The sequence below is a fragment of the Numenius arquata genome, chromosome 4 (assembly GCF_964106895.1).
Source record: "Numenius arquata chromosome 4, bNumArq3.hap1.1, whole genome shotgun sequence".
Classification (NCBI taxonomy): Eukaryota; Metazoa; Chordata; class Aves; order Charadriiformes; family Scolopacidae; genus Numenius; species Numenius arquata.
In genome coordinates this window covers 75,675,373-75,694,564 of record NC_133579.1, presented here as the reverse complement: position 1 = coordinate 75,694,564, position 19,192 = coordinate 75,675,373, and the positions used below count along the sequence as shown (strand labels likewise).

Genomic DNA, 19,192 nt, shown 5'->3' with positions numbered 1-19,192 from the left:
CCCCATCAAGACTGGGACCTGGGGACAACCCCTCCCTCCCACTCCCCCATGTATGATTACTTGCCCCCTTGTGCATATATATCCTGGTACACCAAAGAACAATGAAAACTGATATATCTTTTGTTTACACCAGAGGCTTAATACTTTCATCCTGATGGACTCCCTTGTGATTGCTTCAGCTAAAATATGACTGCTAATACTAATAACAGTTAAGCGTGCACTGCACACTTCACCTACCCAATTAACACAGGTTGTCACAGATTTCAGATGTCTTCTGCATAGAATTGCACTGATTCAGAAAAACAAGTCAAGGGAGTCCTACAATTCAAGAAGAAAAGAGAAGCACTCTCTTCAAGAGCTAAGCAGTGTCAGGCACCGAGTGAAATACATTGGGCTGGTCAGCACAGGGGTGATTTCATCTTCATAGCACCACACTGAGGGCAGAGTCATTACTCTTTAAGTTAGCACACAAATAAAAGCAGGAGGAGGAGAAAATAACTGGCAGCTGAAAGTTCTGCAGTGCAGAGAGTACTCTGCCCTTACCTGACAAGCTGCGACACTAAGGTCATTTACTTTAAAGTTAAAACCATAAGCTTTTTCATTCAGACTAAAATTTCTGTATGATTCTAGGCAAGACATAGCAGACATTTCTGTTCTTGGTCACTTCATTTGTCACTCACACATTAATCACAAAATTTAATAACAGAAAGAAACAAATATGCTGGGAGTTATATTTTAAATCATCTGTATGGTACAATAAAAAAAATCATATCTGCATTTTCACGTCTAATTCATAAGCTTCATAAATTTGTTAGAATACTCCAAAAATGATGGGATGTTTCTAACAATAGCAAGACTATGCCAGAAAGTAATAATTACAGATACCTAATTCTGATATTTTTTTTTATTCAATCACTCCGTAACTTAAAAAGATCTGGATGAGATCAGCTGTCTTTGCCTGGCTGGAACTGAAGTCAGCTGAACACGGGAAAACCTGGACAGCAACACCAGAAGTGGGGTTGGCAACAGGATGAACACTCACATTTTGTCTCACAGTGATTTACGGAAAAAATTAATAAACAAGGATAACATCTTGTCATCATTCTCCCCTTTAAGTTCATTCATTACTGCTAGCACTGAATGATGAAGGAACCTGAAGGCAAATGGGAATCATCTTCATCCTTAGCAGGTTGCTAGAGCTCAACCATTTTTACATATGCAGCAAGTTTCCTTGCTGCACTCTGGGAAGTGTGGAAACTCATGCATCTGATGGTGATGCATGAAGAAGTACAGATTCCTCTTTCCTCATCCTCAGCTATCCTAGTTTTGTATTGCCTGCCGGATGAAAAATCATAGGAACTGCAAAATAAAAGATAAAGCATACTGCCAAACAGTTATGTCATGTCACATCAATGCCTGCATTTTCTTGTGTCTTCAATTTTGGAGAAAGCTAAGATTTGGTTCCTCAGCTGTTTGGTCACTGCTGTGAGCCACAAGGATTAAGGGAAACACTTTCTTTAATATCAATGCATGGGATGACAGCTAAACGTCAAGTGGTATCAGCTTTTTATAAACAAGGCCACAATCCAGTCCCAAAGGTGAATAATACAGGAGGGAAAAGAGAGAAGATAGGAGTAATGTTTGCAGGTTTCATGATTCATTGAATTCCTAAACTCCTAATGCCCTCAACCTGTATTAGCTCAGGCTGCAAATCTGTGAGGTCCCATAATCTACATACACACGGCTCCTGTCAGTACTTGCATGGAACACTTCTAAAGGAGAATGAGCCATCTGGGTGATCCCGGGCTTGCCCAGATCCTGGACTAGAGCTGCCAGCTGTGGCCTATGCATTAGCAATACAACACAAACATCAGGGACAACTCCAGGGCAGCAGGTGCTGTCCTTCAAACCTAAAGTACTAAATTCAGTAGCCTAAATATTTATTATTTTTTGTGCAAGAGATGCTATGCCCTTCATCTGCCCTCAAATTAACTTTTAAATTACTCACATTAGTCTTATGTATATATATATGATAGTACAAACAGTGAGGAAAAAAACAGCCCTTTCATATTTGTAGACAACCTTCTCTCACAGACCCCTGGTCTGCAGCTGGAGTCCTATGGTGGTACTGGGGCACAAATAAATGACAATTTGAAAGGTGCTACTTAGCATATCTGTAGCATGGCCAAGTGCTGGATGGAGTTCATCTCTCCACTCCATCTCCCAAACTCTTAATCTGTTTATCAGTAACAAAAGCATTCGGGCTTCTCTGGTGGGAGAAGCAGAAAAGAGGAATGCATAATGGACATACCCAAGGTATATCTAGTTTCTACAGAAGAAAATATAGGATAGGTTATACAGAAAGAGGACAGAATTCACTTAGTGGGAAGATTCCACATTTTTTGGCTTGCAAACTCTGTTTCAATATTGCACACCAAATACAGCTGACGAGCACAGCTGAGAAATGCAGAACAGGCAGCAGCCTATTAATACCCAGTCACTTGACCCTTTTCCCTACTAGAGGAGATTTAATGGCCAAACTATAACTAGTAGGACTGAACTTCCTGGCTTCTGGCTATCTGCTTTTCTGTTGCTGAAAGTTTCAGCTCCAATCTATCAATCATTCAGGAAAAATGTACTACCAGCTGTATTAAAATCTAACATTTTTCTACGGTTTGAGTGCTTGACTTTCTGGCTTCAGCGTTCCTCTTCATGTAGATTTTTATTCTGTGCCACTACATGCTGTCATAGTGCTAAATTTTGATTGACTGGAATTATCTTAACGCTGGGTGCCAATGTCAACGTACAGAGGAACTCTGAAAGGTAACCCTAAAAACCTAGGAAAGGCTGTCTGGATTTGTATCATTACAAGAAAAACAACCCTATGAAGTAATGCAAGTTGTCAGCTAAGCTTCCTCCCCTTCTCCCATACAACTATTTTATTCCTTAAGCATAAGTAAAAAATAAGTTTTGATATTTCAACTTTTATTGAACAGTTGTAATTCCTGCACACAGTTCCACACAAAATGATTAAATGTGTTTCCTGGTTTGTCATTTCAAAGATGGCCTTTAAGCTCTGCAAAAATGTTGAATTACAGCTTTAAAGGTGGTGAGGCCTAATTCTACAAAATTTCCTCGATTTCTAGGAAATTGAGGTTCATTGTCTTTATTAGATGCCAGGCAAAACAGCAGGACATCACAAATCTTACTAGATAATTTTCTATTCTTTCTGGTTTTTTTTTAGTTTTCTGGTTTCATGTAATACAAACCAGCATGTTTTCTTGTTAAATACAGGCCTCTATTTTAGCCAAAATGTCTGTTTTGCCAGGTACTGCTTTAACATATGGCTGCATTATATAAACACTTGATTTTTGTGTGCAGTCAATCTGTCAGGTTAAATGGGAAATTTTTCATTAATATACATATACATACACATATACATATACACATATATATATACATATAGGATGTTTAGTCATGCATGTTCCTCACTGCAACTTCTATAGTCGTTCAAGTTCTTTTAGATATATCCACATTTGAACCCTTTTAAGATTTCTCTTCATAATTCTACAAATAGTAAGTAAATTTAACCAAAATGTAATCAAGTAGAGCCAAACTAAGTTCTTTGTTTGGTTTTGGGGTTTGTTGTTTTTTTTTTCCCAGAGAATGTACAACTTAGTCACTTCTGATCACATAACACCTCTGTGGAAACTCCAGTTGCCGCCTAGATGAGAAAGTAATGGTAAAAAAAAAAAATCCAAAGACATCCTTAGCAGCTTCTAATGAAGGACAGGAGAAGCCAGTGTCACGTAACCAACCAGCTCTCTCTGCATCAGCAGCTCTGTTACTGAGAGCGCACACAGCTGAAGGACAGATGGATTTCCAAAAGTGCCTAAGGGAGTCAGGAACCAAAATATCAATGATTTGGATGGGAATTAGTACGTACTATACTTAAGCCTTGATGGCTACCAATCTTTACATTTGCTACTTAATTGGTACAGTTTGTCTATCTCTACAGTGCCGGCCATTTTTTAAGGAACTGCATAAATAGTAATAACAATAAAATTTTTATTCAAAACTGATAATGTTTGGCTTTTTTAAAAAAAAGCCTTACATTTTACTAAAATTACTCATTTGAAGAAGATTTTGTTTAACAGCAATGCAGAGAATTTCTTTCTACTAATAACAGCAACCTCAGTAGAGTTCATTCTCTTAAGACTGAGGCTTTGAACTTCAACCACAGACTCTTTAATGAATGACCTTTGTTAGCAAGCAAAACTAATGTGGTTTTTTTTAATCTGATCCACTTACCTCTGAATTAATTTCATTTTGGACACAAATCATGGAAAATTTGGGACTAAGTTGCATTTTGATAGGATTGCTCTGGGTAAAGATCTTCCACCTTTGTTTTTACTTAATCTTAAAAAAGATTACTTAATATTTACATTGCAGGAACAACACAGGCCTCTCGTAAGAATCAGGTTCTTTTTTAGATGATATGTGCAAATACACATAAATTTGAATTCCACATCTCCTATTCCCTGCCAGTATCTACCATTTGGCTTATCTACTATCTGGGCCTGATAATCAACACATTAGGCATGTGCTAAATAGCTCTACAACTTACAAAATGCTCTTTTGTACTTTATCCAGACATACAAGGTGTAAAGTTGCTCAGTCATCTTTTAAAAAGTTTCAATAGAAAAAACATCCAGATTTAAGGTATATCAATCCTATGGGGTAAGCTAGTCCCTGGGAAAAATTACATTGTAACTGAGTCCATAATTAACACAGCTGGTTCTGTACTTATACAAAATTACTCATATACTTGGTAAAAAAAAATCAAATCAAATACAAAATTCAGGAAATCCACATATTTCAGGCTGCTTAAAGAGCCTTAATTTGTCCCCTGTACCTAGCACCACGATACAGTCCTTGACTCGTCACTGATTATTATTTTTTCCAGAGGGCTCCAGCATTATTCAGTACAGGAGGCATACAATACCCATTTAGTAAAACCCTGTCCTAATTTTCTCTCATGCTTCAATATGTGGACCCCATTTTATATTTAATGTGTATTTCAACTCTTTCTATAAAGACTGCATTTTCGCATTGGATTTTCCATAGTGCTCATTACTACAGCAGATGATTGCGTCATAAATCGACCTGTCTTTGCAATACCTCTGTGAGGTGAGTATCTGGCATCACCTCCATTCTACAGATTGGGTGTCAGGGCTGAAAGATGTTAAGGTTAAAAGCACACAGACATTTTTAGTGGTCAATCTGAGATGCCTACAGGCATTGTTTGGTTTTGTTTTGGTTTGGTTTTTGATCTGGAGCACAGAGTTAGATACATTCAGAGAGAGCGATCACTTATTCCAGTTGCACCTGTGAACATTCGGCATTTCCACAAACTGGACCTCTGGGTTTCCAGTTAGGTACCCAGAAAATTAGGATGAAACTAATGACTCCTCTGTGAAGAAATGGCTTATGAAACAAGCCATGGCAAGCACCACACAGAATGTGATTCCAAAGGCAGAGTTAGAATCCAGTTCTCCAGGGGAGCATTCTCTTGCCTTTGCTATGAGATCGTTCATCAAACTGCAATTCCTTTCTTCATTTCTAACACAATTTCTAACTTCTACAATAAAAACTGTGGACAATATTCTACTTAGACCACATCATTCTGATTCAGCCTGACTTACTCTTCAGTGGCTCCCCAATCTCCTTTAAAAAGAGTGCCTCGCACTTCAAAATTTGAATCTCTGCGCTGAATCTCTCTTCTTTCATTCCCACAATTTCCACTCAGTAGACTTCAGTTCCCATTTTACTTCTTTACCTTTTCTAAGACAGCTGTTGCTCTACCTACTGCCTTCTTCCCACTGTGTCTCCCCGCCCTTCTTCTCCTTGTCAGATGCTGTTGCAGATGCTGTGGTCCAAATCAGGAGCTGTTTTGCTGTCACCAAGAGTTGGGCCCAGATGTACTGAAGGTCCCGGTTAACATTCTGCCCCTGACAACTGAAGTCACCTGATAACTGAGCTCCTCACCTCTGGAGCTCATTTGTTTTTTCGGTATTGATCATCCTGGCTAGCGAAAATTCCCAACTAGGACTCCTCAAAATAATTCCCAAACCCAAAAGGTATGACGTTGGAATTGGCTAGATTCTGCCAAAACTAAATTGCAAAAATTAATCTTGAACAAAATGTCCTTAAAGACTATAATGAGCCTTTCATTTCTTCTTGTGATAAACACACACCAGAGATTAAAATGTAATATCCAGTTGTATTTTTCATAAACTGTCTATAATATACAGTTTTCCCCAAAAAAACCCTGATACGTATCCAGAGAAATACTGTGTAAATGTCTTCTTGTTTGAAGTTCTGAGGAAACAGTTGTATATGTATTATGATAGTGATCTTATTTTAGATTAAAAAAAAATCCAATAATTATATTAATCTATTTATTAGTAGATTCCATATAATCTCAGTGCATATAGGTGGCATAGAGGTTACAGAAAAAGATCATAGAGTGAATGCTGCTTATTAAATTATCATCTGTGACTCTTACAGAAGCCGCAAGAAGATATCAAAAGTCAATGCTATTTCCCCCATGCATTTCCCTCAGCATAGAAGAAAACAGTCAACATACGGTACACAGACTATTATTCATGGATACACATCCAGTGCCTCAAGCAATGAAAACCATAAGTGCTCCTAATTCTGCCATTATCATTATTATTACTACAATATCTTCCTTTTATGGTTATCATTTTGTCGCAGAACCAAACCTACCTCCTTCCTGCCCCACTGCTCCAGTGCCTATGTTTGAGTCAGTCCTCTGACTTCATTTTCTTCACTCTCTCTATAATTCTAGCTCTCAAGTTTTGCACCGTGTCTGATTCCTCTGTCTCTAATACTGACTTCTCTCTCTCTGTGGTGTTCTGTAGCACACCCCGCATCCCGGCTGACAGCATGCTAACCTAACAATGTCACAGCTTAGCACCACAATGGCTGCGGCAATGCTTGATATCCCACATCCCAATCTATCATTTTTTGCAGGGCCTGGAAGATTTTCTTTATTACTTAATGTTGTATTTTTCATACTTCATTCTTGCAGACGACACCAAACTGGGAGGAGACTGGTGATACACCAGAGGGTCGTGTGCCATCCGGAGGGACCTTGACAAACTGGAGAAATGGGCTCACAGAAATATCATGAAGTTTAACAGGAAAAAGTGTAAAGTCTTGCACCTGGGGAATAACAACCCCAGGCACCGGCACATGCTGGGTGCCAACCAGCTGGGAAGCGACTTGGCAGGAAAAGGCCCTGGGGGTCCTGGCGAATGCCAAGATGAACATGAGCCAGTGATGTGCCCTTGTGGCCAAGAAGGCTAATGGTATCCTGGGCTACATTAGCTAAAATATTGCCAGCAGGTCGAGGAAAGTGTTCCTTCCTCTCTACTCCACACCTGGAGCACTGTGTCCAGTTCTGGGCTCCCTAGTACAGGACAGAGATGGAATTACTGGAGACAGTCCAATGAAAAGCCACTAAGATGATGAAGGGACTGCAGCATGTCTCCTATGAAGAGAAGCTGAAAGAGCTAGGACTGTTCACCCTGGGAGAAGAGAAGGTTCAGGGTGATCTCATTAATGTGTATAAAAACCTGAAGGGAGGCTGCTAAGAGAACATAGCCAGGCTCTTGTCTGGGGTGCCCAGTACCAGGACTAGGGGCAGTGGGCACAAACTGAAATACAGGAGGTTCTATCTAAGAATCAGGAAACATTTCTTTACTACAAGGGTGACCAAGCACTGGCACAGATTGCCCAGGGAAGCTGCAGAGTCTCCATCCTTGGAGATATTCAAAAGCTGTCCAGGCATGGTCCTGGGCAACTGTCTCTAGGTGGCCCTGCTTGAGAAGGGAGTTTGAACGAGCTGAACTCCGAGGTCCCCTCCAACTTCAACTATTCTGTGATTCTCCAGTTCTATGATTCTCCTTATTCTTTTTTTTTTTTTTTTTTAAATCCCTGACACACCATTAGAGTTCTGTAGCTCTATATTCATTAATAGCTGTATGAATTTCTCAATTAACACAAAATGAGCCAGTATTGATTCAATTACCAACAGGTTGCTATTAATGGAAAAAGTGTTCATTAAAGTATGGTTCAATTGGTCACTGAACATTGCATACCATATAAAATATAATGCTGCCTGTCGTGATAAGAGACATAAATGGTTGAAGCTTTACAAACAAAGTGTTCTAACAGCACAGAGAGGGTCTCACACAAAATGATTACGAGCTTTATGCAGAAGGTTCATTGTTAGAGTGTTTATGGGGAATATCAGAGGTGCAGGTTTAATTCTCTTTTCTGCCTGAAGGGATTTAAACCCACATCAATTACCTCACAGCAGACTGCCCCTGTTACCAGGCGCAAAATACTCTGGGGTAGGACTTCCTCAGTCCTTCTGTTAAACTAATTCCACCGGGGATGAATCAATAACTATTTATTAGAGAAGAAGCTAGAAGCAGTTCTCACTGTCTCATCCCAAACGGGCTAGAGGTTTGTATTCTCAACCAACACGCCAATGAATATTTAATTATCTCATGCAAAGTGCAATAGTTTCCTCTGAAATACAGAGCCTCATTCTATAATACTCTTTAAGCCTAGTTCTTAACACATTTTTCTCATGAAAGATGGATCATGAGCACTGGAGTCACTAGATGAGCGATTTCAACTCATCTCTCTCATGTTCTACAGGCAAATGCAGAAACAGTACTCCAAAACCAAGAAATTCTGGGGGAAAAAAATGAAGTTGCAGAGAAAGAATGTAAACACTGTATTGTAATACCACTCAATACGATGAAGACAAAGTTGCATGGGCAGCCAAAATCCAGGCCTTTCCTATTAGGAGTTGATTTTGCAATTTTAGCTCTCAAAATAATGGCAGTATTGTAAAAGTTAAGAGATTCTGGTCATTCTTATCCTACCATATTGTAAACCACTCACCATTGCTTATAATCAGCATCACAGTTGCAGTAGTACTTGGGATCAGTACAGTTGCGTTCGATGCCGCAGGCACATTTTTGAATGCCAGGTCCTGATCCACCCCAATAGTAGTGCTTCTCATTGGCTTTTCCAACCCACCAGGTATATGGATTCCCTTCTGCAAGGAATAAAAATGCAAGGTTATCATACATCCAAAAGGTAGAACTCTAATTACTGTGTTATGATGCATTACTTGGGTTCAGATGTTTAACATGCAGATGTTAACAACACACAACTGGACAGCCATCCCACATTTCTGGCAAACAAATGCATTCATTATTATTGAGAAATTCAAAAGACCTTGCCAGATAAACAAAGCACATTTTCTTTTCTGTATTCATGCAATTTATAGTGACTGAAATTAATTAAATATTTTTTATCTTGTATGCTCTTTGTTTAGCTTTTTAATTGTTCTCAGTTTATATAATGGAAATACGTGAGCAAGTTCCATAATTATTTTCAATTAATTTCAAATTCATATAGTAAGCTATCAGATGGATTATTCAACATTTGACCACAAATGTTGCACAGAAAGATGCATTCATTTTCTCTCTCTCTCTTTTTTTTTTTTTTAATAACAGCTTTTAATTGGAAATTAATCTGTCTTCTCTGGAAAACAAACATGTTCATCATGCTCTCTCCAGCTGGTCCAAAGCAAAGTGTAAAGAGATATTATCAAACTCCAAAAGCATCTTAACCATTTTTTAAAACTGTATAATTTTTTTTTTATTCAATACTTGAACAAAGGTGATCTGAACTTTGATATAATCATATTTCTTGGCATTGGGTCTGTAACTTGATATTTTCATATACTGTTCTAATTTTATTTCTATTGCTCTTGAACTAACTAAGCCTCTAATATGTACATATATAAATACTCCTCCCACACTTTAATTTTTAATTTGAAAAATGCCCTTACTGAAAAGTTTCCTTTTATTCCTCCAGTTCAGCAAGACAGTTAAATATGAGCTTAACTTCAAACTCATGTGAATAACTCAATCAATCTCAATGTATTTATCTTAGTGATTTTTCACATTTAGAAAACACGATTGAACTCAGCCTATAAATATGTTTCTTTAAAATGTCTTTTTCCCTCATCTAATCTGACACTGCTATTTTCTCATTAAATCAAATGAAGCTATTTGCACGGAATTCACTTATTAATAAATTTTACAAGTAAAATCCTACATAATGGATATTCTACTTTTCATAATTTCCTGTTTGTGCATCTCACTTATACATCTCCAAAAAACTACATCCATAATTCTAAAAATAGCCATTTCACAATTAGATTTGATATTTAGACCTGAAATCTACTTATCCCAGACATATGCTGAAATTAATTCACATGGAACTCTAAAGAAATTTAAATTCCAGAGATGGAGAGAGCAACCAAGTACCTGCACACATGTTAAAAAAACACCAAAACCCAAAAAGCCACAGCTGTCTGAAAACACTTGCTTTGTTCAATGTTTTTGAGTTGTTAAACATTATATAAAATAACACAGTTGAAAACACAGTAATGTGAAAAATTCATGGCAGCTGCAGGTTTTTATTAGATGTTCCTGTGCTGCACAATATGACGACCATTCAGCTCTAGTGCTAAGCAACGGGTACGGTGATAGCATGACTTGATTCTAGACTCTCAGTTGGTCATCTTAGCTTCTGTGACTCAATTACGGTGGAACTAAACACTGTGAGCTAGAAGCGTGTGCTGTGTGAATGCTGTAGCAGCATTTCCAACCTGCAACACAACCTATCAGATACGAGAGTACGTGGCCCTGGCTTCCAAAAGTTTATTTAATAAGCACGTTAAGGGTAAGCATTATCTTCCCACAGTGAATGTTGGAATCACTTTTATTGATACAGGATCCAACTGCAGCATATTTGAAGCTCCTATTGTATTTTTTTTCTCTCATGTTTGAGGTTAGTTTTTATACTGTAGTGGAAATGCTGTAGTTTCGACTGTTAGTAAAAATTCTTTGTTTACACCCTTCCTGTCAAGGATTGCACGATTCAGTCAGCAAGCATGTCTCCAGGAAGCAAAACTGCTAATTAAAGCACCAGAAGAAAATAAATTACATAGAATTGTCAAAAATAAAAATAAAAATAAAAATTCAGAACCAGGTAGAAATGATTAAGGTAGATGAAAGCGACAGCAGCATTACGGACTACGGTGACGGGTGTTATAGACCACTATGACAGACACAAACAGGGCATAGGTTTTAACTCTTTTAAATGACAAATAGCATACAGTTTTAAACCCAGAATGTATTCTAGTGTAGACAGAGTCATTTTTCACATCTATTTCTTTCAGTGTGCATATACACTAGCTAGGCATCTGGCCCCACTTGGGCGCATGCTTCTTCATTCTGAAGAAAAGACCTAGCCACAGGCTTAGGAACACAAATGAATTTAGGAAGATACTAACATACATGATTAAATTTGCAGAAAGGTCAAGGAGGGAACATATGATTTTAGGGGGTTTGCATTCAGCACATATTCTGCTAGCCATTCCCACAACCCGTACTTCCAGCACTGCCCCCCTGGACACCACCAACTGTCTGTAATTGCCCAGCAGATTGTGCTGTGGCTCACAATAGAGGGGCTCTTAGACAGCCCACATTAGCTGGCTACCATGCGGTGGGGCAGACAGAATCACACAATCACAGAATCATATGGGGTTGGAAGGGACCTCTGGAGATCATCTAGTCCAACCCCCTGCCAAAGCAGGTCCACCCAGAGCAGGTTGCACAGGAACGTGTCCAGGTGGGTTTGGAATGTCTCCAGAGAAGGAGACTTCACCACCTCTCTGGGCAGCCTCTTCCAGGGCTCTGCCACCCTCACAGGAAAGAAGTTCCTCCTCATGTTTAGGTGGAACTTCTTACGTTCAAGTTTGTGCCCATTTCCTCTTGTTCTGTCCCTGGGCACCACTGAAAAAAGACTGGCCCCATCCTCCTGACACCCACCCTTTAAGTATTTATAGGCGTTGATCAGGTCCCCCCCTCAGTCTTCTCTTCTCCAGACTAAAAAGACCCAAGTCCCTCAGCTTTTCCTAAGAGAGATGCTCCAGGCCCCTCATCATCTTTGTAGCCCTCTGCTGTCCCCTCTCCAGCAGTTCCCTGTCCTTCTTGAACAGGGGAGCCCAGAACTGGTCCCAGTGCTCCAGATAGGGCCTCATCAGGGCAGAGCAGAGGGGGAGGATGACCTCCCTCCACCTGCTGGTCACACTCTTCCTGATGCACCCCAGGATGCCATTGGCCTTCTTGGCCACAACGGCACATTGCTGGCTCATGGTCATCCTGTTGTCCATCAGGACTCCTAGGTCTTTCTCCTCAGAGCTGCTCTCCAGCAGGTCAGCCCCCAACCTGTACTGGTTGGTGGCTGATGTTCCATTAGGACATAACCTCATGCACTGGAAAAGGATGAGCATCACACCAAACTACGCTGCGCCACAGTGGTCCATACAAGAGGCTCTGGATCACCTTGATAGTCTATGGTTACCCAAAAAAAAAGGGTGGGGAGACCCACCCTTTGGTGGTGGGTGTCCCACCACCCAGCCAAATGAGAACAGCCCTCTCTGGCCATCCTGCATCATGTCAGCCAAAAAAGAGAAGAGCAGCATTTTGTATAGAATTCATAGACTCCAAATCAGGAATGCTATGCAGGTATGTTGCAGACACCACTATGACTGGGCATAACAAATAGTAAAACCCTGCATTGGAAAGATTAAAAGAACAATAGAAAAGAAAAGCTTGAAGGGAGAAGGATGTATCATGCAGGTAAAAAAATACTTAGAAATAGAATCACTCTTCCCCTCTCACGTTTCACCCTGTTTTATAGCTCTATAGTCTTCTTTTGAGGATGTGAATCCTTCTGCTTTGGAGCCCTTGTTAATTTTGTCTGCTTTGGAAGCTGTTGGAAAGGGCTGATCCTAGTAGAAGTAGTAGTGAGCTCCAACATGAAGATTGATCATTAATGGATATAATTCTAGGCATCAGACTACTTTATCATACCTGATTATTCTGCTAAAATATCAATACTATCAGTCTTATGGCATTACAAGTATATAAAATGAGTTTAAGGACAAAAAAAACAGTAGAGGGAAAGGATTATATATAAAAGTTTTCAATTGTATTACAATGACAAGAAATACCAGAAGATATTTCTTCCAGTTTTGAAGTTATCTTTTCTTACCATAGGAACAAATTTTGAGTCACGGTATACCTTTTTTTTTTGTTGTCACTGATTGACTGCTTTTTTTGCCTAGGCTTTCGTGGACAAATAGCATCATGAGACAAAGAAGCAGGAGAGATATCCTGCCTGCCTTGGGATTTTGGTTAGAATCAAGTATTGACGCAGAATTGCTCTTTGAGCACAAAACTGCTCTCCTTAAAGGGCTGCTGTAAAAAGTGTTTATGTGTGCTAAGTTATGAGCAGATTGCCTTTCCATTTCCCTTCTTGAAGAGAAGCCACTTGCAAGGTGCTGTGTGTCTATTACTCAGTCACTTAGCAGAAATGTAATGATGGTATCAGAGTAAGATGTGGATACCAAGAAAATAGGCAGAGATATCCAGCTTCTAGGAGGTTCATTAACTTTCCAGATAAAGTTAATAGTTGTGGTGTGAGAACAGTCTTCTAAGGGCAAAATGGCTGATCTTATTTTAATGGGGCATGTGGACATTGGAGTAAGGCCAGAACATCAGATTCAAAACGTATTTTTAGTGATTCAGTTCTCTCTCACACACACAAAAAAACCCCTTTAACATTTACTTGCAATATAATTAACAGTGGTTGCAATGGCTTTGCAGTATTGGACTTTGACTAAAATTAATGCGAAAAAGAAGTTCTTATTTAAATCCATTTACAATGTTAGCTCAGATTTGCAGTTATTAAATCCAGGTATGCAAAGAATCTGGTCATCAGTGTTTTCTATCACAGAATATTCAGAAAAATGTAAAGGACTAAGGAAACTATTTGTATTCTCACGTATCTTACAGTGTCATAGAAAAGTGATTCCTTTTTCATCTCATAAAAGTATCATTGTGTGAAACACTTCATTTAATATAAAAACATACCAAACAAAAGTTAATGTAGTATGAACAGAACTCTTAACAGTCAATAATATATTTATTTCTAATGTAGCCAACCAATCTCAAGACATATAGCTTTTGAAAGCAGACTTTATACTCTCTATTCTGTGCATTTAATAAAACCAACTGGTTTTATTATTTTTAAATGCAACTGATTAATAAAAATGGCATTACTTTCAACATTTTAGGGCTGTTGTTTCAAATCTGTTCAGTACCAGAGACTGAAGGGGCAATATGGAGAGAACTCAGATCAGGGCGCTGAGTAAAGTGGACAGATGCTCCATGGCCCTCTGCACTCAGGAGGCTCCACTCACAGTACAGTCCTCAGAGGGGCAACGACTGTATTTCTTATTTGTAAACTGCAGCAGTGTGCCCAGGTGGCCAAGAAGGCCAACAGCATCCTGGTCTGGGTCAGGAACAGCGTGGTGAGTAGGACTCGGGAGGTGATGGTCCCCCTGTACTGGGCACTGGGGAGGCCCCACCTCGAGGGCTGTGTCCAGTTTTGGGCCCCTTCCCACAAAAAAGACCTTGAGGGGCTGGAGCGGGTCCAGAGAAGGGCAACGGAGCTGGTGAGGGGTCTGGAGAACAAGTCTTGTGAGGAGAGGCTGAGGGAGCTGGGGGTGTTCAGCCTGGAGAAAAGGAGGCTGAGGGGAGACCTTCTCGCTCTCTCCAACTCCCTGAAAGGAGGGGGTAGCCAGGGGCGGTCGGTCTCTTCTCCCAAGGAACAGGCCATGGGACAAGAGGAAACGGCCTCAAGTTGCGCCAGGGGAGGTTCAGATTGGAGATTAGGAAAACTGTTTACGCGGAAAGGGTTATTAAGCCTTGGAATGGGCTGCCCGGGGAAGTGGCTGAGGCACCATCCCTGGAGGTGTTTAAAAGACGAGTTGACATAGTGCTCAGTAACATGGTTTAGTTAGGTTGTTGGGGGTTTTTTGTGGGTTTTTTTGTTTTGTTTTGTTTTTTATTTTTTTCAGAGTTAGGTTGATGGTTGGACTATATGATCTTAAAGGTCCCTTCCAACCTAGACGATTCTATGATTCTATGATTCTAAACTACCCGGAGAAGCTAAATGCCTCTCTTTCATTCACCATCTCCTTCCCATAGCAAATTTTCCTCCAGTCTCTTCATTCTTCCGTCATTAAAAGACAGCACTTTTTGCAACAAGGCTCCACACAGCCTGGCTGGCTCCGATGGCCAGTGAAGGCAGACTGGGAGTGTGTTGCTTCTGCTGAAAGGGAGGAGGCTGCTCTCCGTGCCAGCAATTACCCCTACGCACCTTTTCCAACTTCTGGAAACAGAGGAGCAAGAGCGGTGACTATCCAAAGCTCTTCCTTTGGTTCTCTGCCCCAGCTCTTTCCCATTCCTTGTACTTTATCTTGGGAAGAATAGCAACAGAAATTAATATTGGCAGCACTGCAAAGAACATGGCCCTTCTCACCTGGGGTTCCATGCCTGACAAGGACAAGGCGAGGCAATATTTAGAGAAAAGATCCGAGTTTGGAATTTACTTGTGGTTGATTATTTTTGCACTCCCTCAACATGAACTCACTGCATTAAGGATGCTAGAGGGTATATATTTCTGCCTATTCCTGTTAGTGTCTGTTTATAGATCCACTGCCCATGAATTTGCCTAATTCATTTCTGGACCTGTATATTCTGTCTGCATCTGCAGCCTCTCATGGTGAATCAAAGCAAGCTACAACTTGTTCTGCTTAAGGATTATCCTGCTTCTGCCTGTCAGGAAATTTTCCTGACCTCTATTTGGTCCTTAAAAATGAAAGGGAATGATTTATAAAGAAAGGCTAGGAGAACTTTCAAACTGAAGCCAATGCCTCAGAACCTCTGAAAAACAAGACCAGTGAAAACTGCTCATTGGGAACGTTGCCTAACTTTAATGACTACATGTAGCTGACCCCCTACAAACAATTAGCTGTTAATTTACTGGACTGGATACCTTCGAATTACACTTTTTTTTTTTAATGGAATCATTCTAGTTATCCATTAATATTACAGATTCCCTATTAAATGCTAGGGAATGTCAACAACAATCACACTATGTGTACAATTTTTACTATTTTTAGAAAAGATTCTTTTGTTCACTTCTTCCCTTCTTTGTTAATGAAACAACGTTAATCACTCAGTTCCTATTATTGGCAGAATAGGCCCAAAGATATCTTTCAAAAATGTACTACAATTTTGGAAGCCTAAATTAATCATAGGTAGAAATGAAAGATATTTCCCAGGGTTAATATACGACGATGACATTAAAGAAAAAACTTCAAAAAAGTTAATCTGCACATGTGGAAAGGCAGGTATATAATTCTTCTGGTTTGGAATGTAATATATTCTTTACACGTGCATTTTGCATTAAGCTCCACTATAACATACAGTACCTTTAGCCTGACACAAGGGTAACTTGATTTTAGGTCATGGTTCATTAGAGCCTGTGCGGGAATTCTATCTGATATTGCATTGAAGAAACAGGCACTGAAAGAATAATTTTGTCCCTGTTTGAAAAGATCAGCATGCTAATATGGCTGTGTGCTTCATGGTTTTCACCTTGCTTCTTATTGCTGTCTTTTTTCCTTACACCATCAGCAGTACCTATTCCATTCAGGTAAAATCATTTTTATGAACATTGTGAGTCATTTGTCTCAGCTTCTGAAGACTTAGTATTTGGAAAAAATAAGCAAACGTGGTTTGATGTGACTCTTGTATTTAGTACATCCACATGTTCCAATACAGGATTCTTAAAGGCAAGGGTGTCAAAGCTGGGTAGGTTTTGCTGACTTAGCTTATTTTGTGCTGATTTTATTTTGCTCATCTTTATTATTATGTATGTGCTTAAGACTGATCTGAAGCTGATTAGACACCTTGTAGTTTGCTGCCCCTGCCTCGCGTCTTGGAAGCGCCCGCCCGGACTAAACGTGCAGCTGCGGAGGAGTTTCATGGCAACAGCAGAAACTCCTAGTTGAAGATGCTCAACCCCAGAGCAGAATCTGCTCCTGCTGGCGCCCCAGGCAGACCGTGAGTGAGCTGTGTCAGTTTAGGTGATCCCCCAGAAGGCCGAATTATTTGAAACTGAGAGAACAAAGTTGAGAGAAGAGTTTGGCTGAGCTGGTCACATTTCCAGATTTCAGTGAAAGTACCTGTGTAGAAAGTCACTTCTTGAATGAACTCTCTAGGATAAAACGACAATCCATATGTAATTTCTATATGTGATAGTACTGAGATTGCTTTTCTTTTAATTAATATTTTTTTCAGTTTTCCATTTTTTTTCAGTAATACTTTCTATTGCAGTGTGCAATATGCATACACAAATTTAGTATGACATTTTTAAATGAAGTAAATTCTTACGTTGGTATTGTCATTTTATTAATTGATAAATAATTTTTCTTTGCAGCCAACTGCGGGTACAAGGAGCGTTCAGTATTTATGAACAGAGATTACATGAACAGTCATCATTCTACTAATGACTACGAGTTCGGTTAGTCAGACCCTCACGGCAACACAAATGGGGCATTTGAGCACTTGGGAAACTTTGTGCAGAAAGCAGAGATTCAAAACCAAACCAACAAAAAGAAAACAATGAAAAAGAACCCTTGGCCACTACAGAAAATGAGGACTACCAAATTTATAGCACCTTGTGAGTTTAATGGAAATATGACCTGCAAATTTTAGTTTGTTATTTATGATAACTTTCATTCTGTACGTACTTGTGCCTGTTTTAGTTCTTTCTTCACAGAGCTAGTATGCAATAAATTATTTTTTTTTCTTTTTTCTTTTACTATGACTAGCCTGGAGCATTCGTTTGCTTTATAAGCTCACTGAGGCAGTTGGTCTATCTGACATTACTATTTATTTGCAAAAGCTGTGTAAACTCTGAAAATTTAACATTTAAAGTCTGCTCAGAAACAGAACCCTGAAATATATAATTCCTCAGCCTGCTTGTTAATATAAAAATTTATATGATTTGATGTCTAAATTCATGGCTAAGGCATTTTAATGCAACAACACTTAGAAAGGGATTTTTTTTTTCCTTTTTAAGATATTCAGAATTATGTCATACTTCAAAAGTAGTCTATAAATGAAAAATGTTAAGATTTTTAATAGAAAATGAAGATAAATATTGGAAAATACTTGTGACAAACATTCAAAATACTGATGATTTTACCTTGGAATATTCGAAAGAACATTTACAATTAATTTTGTCACAAATCTCAGTAAAGTTAATATAACACACTCTATTCACCATTTTCTTAAGAGCACCTAGGAATTAATTGCTGCGCTTTTCCTCCACAGCCTTAAAATAGTGCATTTTGCAGTGGAGGCAAGGATAACCATCTCCATAACCCAAACTAGAACTTCCATGACCTTCAGTATCAGGAACTAGAATCAGACGTTTAGCTGCCCAGCCAGGAGCCCTGGCTCCCCAATGTATCCTGGAATCAGTCCTCACCATACTTCTTAGGCTTCAATTACGTTTCAGTACATAAAGGCTGGCCTAACTGAGAGAAGCCTAAATTTTCTCATCTATGTCCAGCAAAGACAGAGAAGAAGGGAACGTATTCAGGTTCTTGAGAAACAAAATCACTGCCTGCTTAGTGGTGCTCATGCCTCACGCTGATGGCCACTGCGGTGGTCTTCAGTGCATGAAAGTGTTCTCATGTACTCATATATTTGCGTGCTTGTTTTTCAGATAACATATTTCATATATGTACGGATCAATTTCAAAATGTAAAGCAGCAAACACAGAATCTTATCCTAGTTACTAGACATTTGGTTAAAGCATCTGTTCAGTAAGACAACAGAAGTCCTCCTGGTTATTCAGCAGCAGTCTGTATTTTTGTTCTAGTATCACAACTGCTTCTTAAAATTTCATTGCCTGGATTGACAAAAATGTAGGCGAAAATGACTTTTCTTTCAGAATTAGCAACCTATAAAAAAGATCAGGAGGGAGAACTGTCATATTGGTGTCCAATGGCATCTTATGAAAAAGCTGTCTGACAGCTTTATTTTGCCATTGGAGAGATTTACTCTTTGCCCCAGCTCAT

General features: G+C 39.3%; 1 protein-coding gene across 1 annotated transcript in view; it reads right to left on the bottom strand.

Annotated features, from left to right (window-relative positions):
- Positions 1-19,192, bottom strand: part of CNTNAP2 (contactin associated protein 2) — an 864,917-nt gene that overhangs the window by 204,225 nt on the left and 641,500 nt on the right. The window contains exon 14 of the mRNA XM_074146844.1: positions 9,007-9,163. Coding sequence (XP_074002945.1) covers positions 9,007-9,163 — 157 coding nt within the window. The remainder of the gene's footprint in view (positions 1-9,006; positions 9,164-19,192) is intronic.